This window comes from Crocodylus siamensis, chromosome 2 (genome assembly GCF_052110815.1).
Source record: "Crocodylus siamensis isolate JL-2025a chromosome 2, ASM5211081v1, whole genome shotgun sequence".
NCBI lineage: Eukaryota > Metazoa > Chordata > Crocodylia > Crocodylidae > Crocodylus > Crocodylus siamensis.
In genome coordinates, this window is record NC_143396.1 from 143,840,041 (window position 1) to 143,852,890 (window position 12,850).

Consider the following 12,850-nt stretch of genomic DNA (forward strand, 5'->3'; position numbering starts at 1 on the left):
AGAAACAATCCACAGAACAGGGACTTCTCATCGGATTATCCTAATCACTGACCTTCAGGGCCAGGTTCCCTTTTCCTTGTTCTCCTGGTACAATGTCTCTAGCATGTCCAGCTTCAGCATAAGGGATGGATGGTATCCTCATCCAGACTAGTTAATAGGCTGGTGATTTTCACACTTCCTGGGTGAGAGCTTTCACCTTCCTAGTCTTCAGATCCTGAGTAAACAGAAGTGCCTAAGGTGCAGGCTTTGGTCAGGTACCTAAGCTCCATGGAATAGTTCAGCTATAGCTCTGTTGCTTAGTGACTCCTTCAAGCTAACTCTAGATGGCTCCCTGCAAATAGTCCAGATCTCTGAAAAAACACTGTGGTAAGTTTCTAACTCTCCACACTGATAATCCCTGGGAAACAAAGTGACTAACTTCATTTATAATCACCCTCCTGGGGCCAGATGTGTGTTTTCAAGAATGCTAATGCAGAAATTTGGAAGCATGGGGGAGGGAGGAGGGCAAGGAATCTGGGTTGTGGTTGAGTGTTTTTCCTAAGTTTACACATGAAGCCTGAACACAGAAGAGAATAAATCCCAGGTGACATTTGACATCTTGGGGTCCAACACCTGTCATTTCTATCCATGTTTAGGTGACTTGATAACAACACTCTACTCATAAGTATAGAGTTAGATTCCAAACATTAGGCAACTACCTGAAAAAACTACAGCTTTTGCTGTTGGTGTCAGTTTTTATCTGGGAACAAAATGACTTCTTCTTATTTGATTGTTCAAGTTTCTTTCCCATTTAGCAGCCCAGAGTTGCTGATGACTTAGAGAGGGTGCTTGCATCCATTTTAAAAAGTGACACCTTTAATGTTTGAACCACTCTTTATGCTCAGCAATACTGTTGGACCTGGTTACAAGCATATTAATGCAATAAAGCAGCTGGCTGCTTCCAGTATGCTGCAGCTTGCATTGTGGTGCATCAGCAATTTATAACAATATAAAAACATTTTTTGCTCCCAATGCATGAAAAACCCTCTCCTAATTTCATTCATTTTAGACTAGACGTGCTTTGTGAAATTCAGTTCTGTAACCAACTCCCCACCCCCCAAAAAAACCAAACTTGAAACTGTGTGTTTTGACAAGTGTCAGAGATAACATAAGATTTTAAGCAGTTTAATGGATTTGAGAACTTACTCTCTTCTCTGGAAATGTAAACATGCCTATAATATGCTCATTAATCAAAGCATAAATGCATAGAAGAAAAAATATAGTTAATAAGACAGCGTTCATTCATATTCATTGCATTTTCAATGGGCAGGAGTTGTACTTATAGTTGTAATAGCCACATTTTATACAGATTCATTTAATTTCAAAAGCATTGAAACCTCTGGTGCTAGTGCCATGAGAACTTAATGGCTATTGGTGAGGGGGAACTTCGCTATGTACTGAAAGAACCACTTTATTTTGGGGCTCTGTTTAGAGCTGTAGACAGTACCTAGGAAGTGAATAAATTGCTATTGTAAGCATACAGGAACATAGGACAGGAAGAGCCACCCAGGTCACTGAGTTCAGTTCCCTAAGTATATGGAAATTCAAGATGATAATCTAATAGGACCAGGGATTTTTTGTAAGATTTCTGATGCTTCCTCTTTTTGATCAGGTTAGAAGGTCCACTGGCACCATTTCCACTTTCTCATCGGTCTCAGCCCAATGGCCCAAGAACCGAGGCCAGCAGAATTATCAATACATTGAACCTACCATCATTTTCACAGTACCAATATTCAGATTGGGTTCTATAGTTAGGTCTGGACAAGTCTCAGTTTGTGAACATCATGTTCTCAGGCAACTCTGATTCAGCTAAATCACTGAGTTGGACACAAAGTAGAATTCCCACCAGTTTTCTTTAGTACCATGTATTAGTAAAATAACAATAACAATATAAACAACAGTTAAGTATGAAGCCCAATCTTTTGATTAAATATGGTTGTAGGGGAAAGGGGAATGGAAATTTTTCTAATTCCCTGGGAAATGTCAGTGGTTATCAGAGAACAGAATTTGACTTACTGCATTTTCCCCACACTCTGGAGAAGGATTTGGAGTTCAGTCCCTGGTTATGAATGACTGTACACTGCTTGACCTCCTTCTGGATATGAGATACACTCGTTGTCTTTAGCCCACTGTCTAGTCAACAGATATATGCCTCACAAACCTTCCATTACAGGTGGTTCTGTAGCACCATTGACAACAGCATCATGTAGTATCAGAGCAGGATCCAAAGTTTGAATAGCTGTGGAGAAATAATTGCATGTTTACTGCTATTATTGATATTCCAGTATCAGTTCTGAAGTGCAAATTTGTCTACAGCATGTCTGTTCCATGGATAAATGTAGGTGTGAGTACACGTATGTGGCATATTTTACTACCACAACAACCACCTTTTTTCCCCTCACATGCACATTTTCTTGTTACTAAGAAACAAAGTAATTTTGCATCTTGTAATGAAGTATAGAAAGAGATTATCTCTGTGTGTGTGCATGCATGTGCACATGTATTGAGCTACTGAATAATCACAACTCTAGTTGAAATCAGTAGGAGCTGCTTTACATCTTGGAAAGTCACTGAAAACTTGTAAAGAAAGCAGGCATTTCTGAGGCCATCTCAGGTATAGAGGCCACCTCAGTGTTCATGTGTATTTTCTCCTAGCCCTACAAGTGAAGATGGGCATATTTTTCCTCTTAGATTCAAAGCTCTAGTGCCATAAAATTACCATATACATTTACATACCATATACATTTTCTTATGATTTGAAGGTTGTCTCTGGGACCACCATTGTACAAGACAGCTAGTGTGAAACTGAGAATTTTATCCATAAGCCTGAAGATTTGTAATTCCTCTTTCCCTATATATTGAAGGGATCTGTAGTCCTTGTTATGTCCCTTCCAATGGCATCCTTTCCTCAACACATTCTTGTCTCTCTTTATTACACATAGGTATTTTTGGACAGAAGCTGGAAGACACGGTACGATATGAGAAGAGATATGGGAATCATCTGGCTCCCATGTTGGTGGAACAATGTGTGGATTTTATCCGACTGCAGGGCCTGAAAGAAGAAGGACTTTTTAGACTTCCAGGCCAGGCTAACCTTGTCAAAGAGTTACAGGAAGAATTTGATTGTGGAGAGAAGCCATCATTTGACAGGTAAAATACTAAAAATGACCCCTAGCTTGACAGGTCAAGAACAAAGTTTGGGTGAGTTTCTGTATTGGGAGGTAAGTGACACTGAGTTATTCCAGATCTAGGATGGTTTGAATATGTAATAACTTTTGCAGCCTTTTCCATATGTTCCCCATTATCAGGTAGAGTTCATTTTATTTCTGACTTTAGTGTCTGATTTCAAAATGTTTCTGAAGAAGAGCCATTTTTTTGTACTGGCTTAATATTGTTGCTCATTGGGAAAAATATTGTAAGTGTGGCGAAGTGGGATCTCCCTGACCAGCCACAGTGCTAGTCTCCCAACCTGCCTCTGGGCATGCCACCCACCTTTCTCACCTGCCATGCCTTGTTGTTCAAAAATTAAGATCTTAATTAGGTGGGAGGCTGCCCTTCGGACGCCCTGTTCTCCTGGGCCTATATATGCAGCCCCAACCACCCCTATACTGCATCCCAAGCCTCACAGATATTCCTAACAGCTGAGCTCTGCTCCAGCCTGAGGCCAGGCTCAACTCATCCCAGTGTTAGGCCTCTCACTTTCTTCCCTATTACAGGCTACACTCCTACTGCCTCCCTCTCACTGAGGCCCGTCTCACTCCACTGCCTCTCACGCAGTCTCTCTTATACTGCCCCTTTGCTGGGCCATTCTCATACTACCCTCGCCCGGAGAGTCCTGGGGCTTGTTTTCCTGTATGCCCCAGCCAGCAAGCCCTGCCTAAGGGTCTCCTGCAGCCCTCATTTGAGCAAGCACTGGGTGATTTGCAGAACACTGGAGTGACTTAGATGCAGGGGTAGCAGTGGACATAGTCTTCCTGGACTTTCAGAAGGCCTTCGCCACTGTCTCTCACCCCGTTCTCATTAAGAAACTGGGGACTGTGGTGTTGACACCCACACAGTCAATTGGATTGCCAACTGGCTGGAGGGCCGCACACAGGGAGTGGTGGTGGATGGGTCATTTTCGACTTGGAGAGATGTGGGCAGTGGAGTTCCGCAGGGCTCGGTCCTCGGGCCCGCACTGTTCAACATCTTCATCAGTGACTTGGACGAGGGGGTAAAAAGCACCCTGTTCAAATTTGCTGATGACACCAAGATGTGGGGAGATGTGGGTATGCTACAAGGGAGGAATAGGCTACAATCAGACCTAGACAGGTTACAAGGGTGGGCGGATGAGAATAGGATGGGATTCAACACCAACAAGTGCAAAGTGATGCACCTGGGGAGGAACAAACGGCACCATACTTGTCAGTACAGAGGCAGAGAAGGATCTTGGAGTCATCATTGACTCCAAGATGAACATGGGCTGGCAGCGTGGGGATGCAGTCAGAAAGGCCAACCATAACTTGTCATGTATCCACAGATGCATCTCAAGCAGGTCCAAGGAGGTGATCCTCCCCCTCTATGTGGCACTGGTCAGGCCACAGCTGGAATACTGCGTCCAGTTCTGGGTGCTGCACTTCAAGAGGGATGTGGACAACATGGAGAGAGTCCAGAGGAGGGCCTCTTGCATGATCGGGGGCAGCAGGGCAGGCCCTATGAGGAGAGGCTACAGGACCTGAACCTGTTCAGCCTCCATAAGAGAAGGCTGAGGGGGGATCTAGTGGCCTGTTACAAACTAGTCAGAGGGGACCAGCAGGCACTGGGGAAGTCCCTGTTCCCCCGAGCACTACCAGGAGTGACCAGGAATAACGGTCACAAGCTGACAGAGGATAGATTTAGGCTAGATATCAGGAGGCGTTACTTCACGGTCAGGGCGGCTAGGATCTGGAACCAACTTCCAGGAGAAGTGGTGCTGGCTTCTACCCTGGGGGTCTTTAAGAGGAGGCTAGATATATATCTTGCTGGGGTCGTTTGATCCCAGTACTCTTTCCTGCCATGCCAGGGGGTGGGACTCTATGATCTGCTCAGGTCCCTTCCGACCCTAGAAACTATGAAACTATGGCTCTGCCTCTGGCCACTCACCGAGTTGCTCACCCAGCTGCTCTAAATTAGGGGCTCCTGACTTGCCCCATTGTTTACTCATGGCATTTCCTCAGCTGCCCCACCCAATTGGCCTCTGGCCCACTTGTGGCATCAGGTGCCCTAAGGCTTACCTGGACCTAACTTGGCCCCCATGTTAGCAGGGCCTACCCTCAAGCCTCCTGCTCACCAGGGGCCCACTTCTTGCCCTTTCCTTACAGGGCCTCTTCTCAGGCCCCCCGTTCACAGGGCCTCACTACTGGCCCCTCTTTCCAGGCCTCCCAACTACCACTCTGGTGCAGACCATTAGGTACCCCACTGCACCCTGCTATACACCTCCACCTCCACCAATGCACATACTCCACCCCCTATGCTGGGACTTGGGATCAAACACCGCCCCCCCCACAGGCTCAGGTGCCACCCCCCAGCAAGCCTGGCCTGCTATTCTCACTCTCCAGGGTCTTGCACCCCACACAGACTCAGGTGGCTGCAGCCGTGCCTGGCCCCCAACTGCCTCTGGTGTTAAATGACCCACCAAAAGGTGGGGCTGGGGTTTAGGTGCCCCTACTCACCTTCCACCAAGCTGGTAACTAGCCTGGCATTTCTGAGGAACTGTTCCGCCATGAACAGCCCCACCAGGTCACCCATCCACAGCAGGGTGCAGTTTTAAGTTATGCCCAGGACCAAGAGCCTCCTCACCATCCCTGTGTGCTCTTGCCCTTACCCTTACCCTTACCTCCAAGTGTTACTGAAGCAGCAGCTCCACCAGGAGATGCTGTTTCCTCAGTGATAGGGAGCAGAATGCTGCCTCCAGCTCTGCTGGCCTGAATCTTATAATGGCTGCTCATCAGAACTGGGCTGCACCTGCTGGTTGCCTCTTCAGGCTCTTAAAGTGGCAGACACCAGAGGTGCTCTGCCACAGTAAGTAATACAGTTTAATCAAAAATGTCTAAACTGTTTTGATCTTATCACCACTGGGAGTGTGATGGTGATGGTGGTGGGGTGTTTTATTCTGTTTTACAAAAGAAAATGTTTTCTCTCATCACCAGCCTCAGTATGTTTTGTTACCTGGAAAACTAGATGGAAGAGGAGTATAAATTAGAGTGTGTATGCATGTGTGTGTGTTAAATCGTAGTGGATTTAATTATAATCCATAGTAAGGGTTAAACCTCAAATGGTTTTGAGTGTTCAAGTCTAATTAGCATCTAAATGTTCAGGTGATTGTCTAAAGCTGAGTCATTACATGAGAACATACCTGACCAGAAGTGGGGAGGGCTTGAGCAGCACATGAAGCCAGTGACTGAGTCAGAGTAGGCAGTCTGACCTTGGAGACTTCAGTGGAAATATCTTCAGTGCAAAAGAGATGAAGAAGAGCTCCTAATAGATTCTTGGGCTACCCCTGGCTAGGCAGGTATTACAGGTACTAAACAATGTGCTGTAATTATGGTGCATTAATGAACATGCAGATGCATCCAGTGAGGAATTGGTGTTATAGCCAAGAGGGCTTATTCTTTTGTTACACTTATGAATGACAGTTTGGGTTGGGACTAGCAGGAATCATAAAGGTGCCACTAGTGCCAGAAAGGCACATAAGGCTTGAGCCACTCAGGGACGGGAGAAAGCTGAAGAATACTCTGAGAAGGTGAGAGCTCTGCCAGGGGCCCAACAAGTAAGGGAAAAAGACACACACACACACAGGGCCAGGGACCCAGTGCCCAAGGTGGGCATAGACAGGTCCAAGGGCCTAACACCTGAGAGAGGCAGAGCCCAGGTCAGGGGCCTGTAGCCTACAAGGGGTAGATACTGAGGCCAGGGTCCCAGTAGCCCAGGAGGAGCAGATACTGACTACAACATTGAAGTCTGCCAAGGCAGAAGATTAGACTGGGGCTGTGACTGCCCACTAAACTGATTTACTCAGAACACCTGGAGGCATGGGTATGGCTGTAGAGGAGGCTGGAGACCATGAATAACCTATAAGGCAAGAAGTGCCCTGGAGGTATGTGTGGGCTAGGAGGGCCAACATAGTGTGAGGATTGGAGTGGGACCAGTGGGGACAGGGAAGAATCCATTGGCAGGAGGACAGTGGACCCTTGGGCAGTCCCCCTTTCAAAATTATTTAAGAAAATCAAGATGTGGCAGGCGGGAAGGAAGGGAGGGTACCTTAGAGCCAGAGCAGGGCAGGAACTGCGTGTCTACCAGGGAACATTGTGGCTGCCCCTGAGGACATGATCCTGTTACAGGATCCTAGTTGGAGCCTAGAAAGCTGATAGAAAAAAATGCCTCTCTTATAAAATAAGTAAACTTTATATAGCTTCAGAGAGATGTAACAACAGTTAGAACCCCATGATGCTGTTTGTTCTCAGTCCCACTTTTCTGAGCAGAACCTAAATTTAAGAAATGCCATGAAGGTTGTAGAACACAAACCAAACAAAAGCAATTGCCTTCTGGTTAGGTTTATTTTTAGATTAAAAGTCGGTGCAAGGGGGTTTTGCCAGGAAAGGGCTTGATGACGACAAAAATCTATGACAAATGGTAATATTAGGTGATGGATTTTTAGGGTATAAAACTCCATTATTTCTTAATGTGTATTAAAATGTTGCAAACCTGTAGGCAGGTATTGAATAAACAATGCAAAATCTATAGTAATCAGGTTTCCTTTGGATGTATTTCTTGTTTGTTCTGTCCTTTAAGCTAAGTAATATCAATGATACCTTGGGTACTTTAAGCTAAGTAATATCAGTGATACCTTGGGTATGAGCTCTGCCATACTCTGCTCAGTGTAAATGAATCCCAATTCAGTGCCCACAGTCCAAATGAGCAAAAAGAAAAATAACAGTTAAAAAAAAACCCTCACAAAAATGATGCACGTAGCATTCCAAGTGCTGCTTTAAAATAGAGCACAGACTTCATTTATTATAAAACAAATAGCTTGAGAACTGCGCAGCATGAATATTTTTCTGTCTTCTCTGACAACACCTGTATCACACTAATGAGCTCCAGCAACAGGCTTGCTGTTTCAGCTTTAGAGGATGAAATGGAGATGAAGATTCATGTGGTACTGTTATGAAGAATGCACATGACCTTTGCTGTCGCAGTGAGAAATATCCGCATTAGTTACCTAGAATTCTCTAGCACTGCAGTTTTAAGTCCAAGGCTTGTATATTTATGATTTACCACTACCTCAGAGGCTTGTTCTGTTTTCAAAAAATATATATCCTTTTTATTTATATTTTTTACTTTTGCTCAGTGGCGACATGTAGAGGATGCACAGGGGTGCACGTGCACCCCCTGAGAGCACCGGTGCACCCTCTGACAGCAGCACTCCTCACTTAGGCAATGGCAGGGGGGGCAGACAGGGGTGCCGGTGCCTCCCCTGCAAGCACTGGCCAGGGAGTGGAGGTTCCAGGGGGGCAGCTCATTTCCAAGAGCACAGCTGGCACTTCCGAGTGCCCCACTTCTGCTTCTGCGTTGGCATGATTAGCCACAGGAGGATTCCCCTCCAGTCAGTAAGATCAGACACAAGAGGACTCCACACCCCACCCCTGGTCACTGACTGGCTGCTGGGGGGGGGGCATGTGCCCCCCTGGCTCAGGAGGCACTAGTTGCCCATGTTTTTGCTTAAGCTATTTTTGGATATAGCTTGGCATAGCCAAGAGGGTACAGGTCTGGAATTTGGGTAATTTCAGTTCTCTTCCTGCCTGTACTGTTCTGTGACCTTGGACAAGTCACTTTACCTCCCTCTGTTTGCCCTCCAATCTTCTCTCCATCTTTTCCTTTTAGACTGTAAGCCCTTGGGTAGGGGCTATGTCTCACTCTGCATTTGAACCTGTAATTTGTCCCTTTGCACTGCTCTGGATATGTGTTCCTAGATAACATTCTTGCTGTGCTAGGAAGCTGTGTATTCTGTTAGCTTGGTTGAGCTTGTCCTACAAGAGGGATTAATGGAAAGGAGCTGTAATCTGAAAAGGAACTGCAAAAACAGTTTTGTGGGGGTCCATGTTTATTGTCCCCTCATGGACTTTCTTATGCAACATGATTAATACATGAATGATTAATGCTTGATTTAAAGGCTAGCGCTGCAACGCCAGCCTCCAATCTATTAATTTAGCTGTTTTCTATTTTTTTCCTTTCCCATACATCCCCAGCAATAAAGGTTCTGCAGTTGGAATTTACTCAACAGTTTGTTGATAATGCATGAAACAAAATAGAATCCAGGTCACTATTCCATAACAGTGTTGGCTCAGCTTCTCAAATTGTAGAAAAACAAATGGGTTTTGTGTGGCACTTAGTGCTTGAAAACATGAAGAGCTGATGTTACAAGAAAGAAGATGCCAATTTCAGAGTGACGTGTTTCTGGCGATTACATTTTATGCCAAAAAGAGAGTTCAGCTATCTTTGAAATAAAGGTAAAGGGCCATGAATTATGTTTTAAATGCCTATATAAGAAGAAACATTACTACTAAGTTTCTCTATTTTCTTTTAACATTAGGCTTCCTCCATTCTTTAGGTAGAGCATCCTAAATTGTACAATAAGGAGAAGGGAAAATGAGGGGGAGATTATATAGTTGCCATGTGAGTACTCACTTCTTTAAAATAGCATCACTCTATTTTAAAGTGGTCCATCCAGTACTTACTCATTTTGTAGAGAGTTTTGAAAGCAGTTGTTACATTTTCTGCCTGCAATCTGATAAAGCAGCTGCTGTCCAAGGTTCTGCAGGTGACCACTTTTCTTTTTCTACGTACCTCCCACTATCCTTCAACTCTCTTAAGATACACTCTTAACGCTTCAGTATTACACTGATTCTTGGTTTGCAGAGTTAATTAAAATATTGAGCAGAACATTAGTACTATTCAGAAAATATCAAAGAATTCAGCTATTAATGAAGGAAACTTCATAGCACTGTGTTGAGACATTTTCCTGTTTTACAGAAGTGGGGAAAGGAGGTGCATTGGATTAAGTGCTGTTTTCAGATATCTACTGAAAATCTGGAGAAATTTTACTACTTTCAGTTAAGTTATTCTGGATTTATACCACTATAATATAAATAAGAATAGAGTCTATCATGAAACAAATTTCTGATGGTCACAAAATGACAGAATTCCAAGCAAGACCTATAACCTCTTACTGCCAGTTGCTTACTATAAGAAATACAGTATTTTGAAGTGTTCTCCGTGAAAAATATACCACATTTTGCAGGGGGTGGAGGAGCTGTTGCTACCATTGAAGTCTATTGAGGCTAAAAGTACCTATTGTGTGCTGAGAACAAAATAAACTAAAGAAAAATACAGCTTTGTATATACCACTAAGCAAAGAATAGGTACACTTTTTTCTGTGTGTACATAAGCAAACTGAGTGAAACTTGCATCAAGGATCACCTTGAATCCACAAGCTCTTTTCTTAGTGACTTAGTTCAATGATCACTCTAATGCCTTTAGTACAGTTTCATTAAACCTTTATTTAAAGCCTGTTTCTATCAAGAAATCTTGTGTGTCATTTTGCTGGTTGCTTCACTCTGTACTGCATATTTTAAAATTTCTCATGGTTCTTGTTAAATGTTTTTATAATTGATCATAACTATTTATTCCGCAAAATTGACATGAAGAATCCTCCATCTCTTAAGGAAAATAAAATGTGGTTTTCTTCATTTACCGTTTTTAATTTGAAAGAAACAAAATTGGATTCTTTTCCTTTATAGTATCTTTCCTGCTACTGTTCATTGGAATTATCAGATGAGATGAAAGTAAAGATATTGCCAGGAGAGAAAATGCTTGAAATGTCACTGAAATGGGTATTAATATTTATGTGGGATGAATTTTATAGCTATTTCCATTGACACTTGAAGTCCAAAAGTTCAGAGGATTTTAAAGTAAAGAGTTTCATCTTTATATGTGTGTGCAAGATAAGGAGGGAGAAACAGAGAGAGGGAATGCATATATGCTGAAGGTAGAGCTTATATTACTGTTCAACAGTTCTTGCCTCAAGAAAACAAAATCTGCATTGGAATCTTCTATGATTGCAGGCAGGTCTTGAAAAGAATACAATATATTAAGAGTTAAAATAGTCCATGTTTCTCTAGTCACCATTGCTATCAGCTGAGGAAATAACTTGTAAGTGGCTGTATGCTATACTCAGAAATCCGTGAAAGATGAATTGCTATATTCAAATAATCCAAAATGTGAAATGGGATAGGAGGAATGATCTTGTGCATTTGATCACTGGAATTATCAAAGCAAAAGCACTGAGCAAAAGCATGATAGTAATATACAATCATCAAGGTCATAGGAATTATACACTGGATTCTTAGTACTGAAGGAACTTGACTATCTGCCCACAGTTATTGCAGCTTTCCTGTTTGCAAGGGCATATCTAAAGGACACCATAAATGATTTTTAATCCCAAATCTGACCTACCTGAACAATGTTGTCAAGTAAGGAGAATCATCTGCATTACAAAAGGCTAGATTGTATATGAATATATAGTCAGTGGACTGGGAACTATATGCGTCTGGGCAAGGAATTAGCCTTATGTGTTCCTCTTTGAAAAACAAAAAAACTTACCACCCCAATTTTGTAAAATGAAAGCTAACATTTGGTGGGCCTGAAATAATTATGTAATTTTCACCTGGAACTAGCATGGTATTTAAACTACTGTCTATCTTGGGACATGGAAATTTGGTAGGGGAGGACAATGTCGGCAGAGAACCTGATATATTACCTTCAAGGAAAATGGAGCAGTGCATAGAATTATAGAAAGTTAGGGTTGGAAAGGACCTCAGGAGGTCATCTAGTCCAACCCCCTGCTCAAGGCACAACCACCCCCAACTAGTTCATCCCAGCCAAAGCTTTGTCTAGTTGGGTTCTGAAAGCCTCCCAGGATGGAGCTTCCACCCCTCTCTGGGTAACCTGTTCCAGTGTTTTACTACCCTACTAATGACAAAATTCTTCCTAATTTCTAACCTAAATTTCCCTTGCTACAACTTGGGACCGTTGCTCCTTGTTCTGTCATCTACCACCATAGAGAACAGTCTAGCTCCATCCTGCATCTTTGTATGAACTCTACAACACCTCCTTATATGATGTTCAGGATAAATCTCCTTGTATCTTCACAGCTCCTCTAGCTGCTGTAGAAGAGAGGGGAAATGAAGTGAACTTATAACACTTCTGTCAGTGCTGGAGTAAGATTGAACTTGTTCTTGGCCAGTGCATAGGAGTGAAAGTAGGGGTGGGGACAAATACCCTCTACTCTTCTCTCTTTATTAAGGCATAAAACACATCAATGTTTTATGGTCTCTGCAGTGCCAGGAAAACAATCAGCCTTCTGAGCTGTAGTGATTTAACTGATAACACCAGCACATAAACATGCAACAGAGTAAAACAATAACAATGCTAATTCCAGGCCCATCTTGGAACATGAAGAATAGGAACAGGTTATAACAACTTTTGCCATTTTGCAAACAAGTTTCCTTGTACTTTCAAACATCTAAGTGGACGAGACAGTTTAAAACACACTGAAGCTATGAAAAGAACTAGTCTCCCTTTGATGCTCATGGGCTTTATGTATCTTTTCTGAATTAAGATGTAACAATCAGACGCTAGAAAGTCCTGTCAAGTCCACTGTTTATGGAGACTGAAATTACCATGCTTACCTGAATGCAAGATGTCCTTAAATTTAGGTGACCCCCTAATAATTAGA

At 43.1% G+C, this 12,850-nt stretch overlaps 1 protein-coding gene across 9 annotated transcripts in view; it reads left to right on the top strand.

Annotated features, from left to right (window-relative positions):
* The window catches only part of ARHGAP24 (Rho GTPase activating protein 24), a 413,576-nt gene that overhangs the window by 353,057 nt on the left and 47,669 nt on the right, over positions 1-12,850 (top strand). For all 9 annotated transcript variants that reach the window (XM_090037005.1, XM_090037006.1, XM_090037009.1 and 6 more), the window contains one exon: positions 2,982-3,189. In XM_090037005.1, coding sequence (XP_089893131.1) covers positions 2,982-3,189 — 208 coding nt within the window. The remainder of the gene's footprint in view (positions 1-2,981; positions 3,190-12,850) is intronic.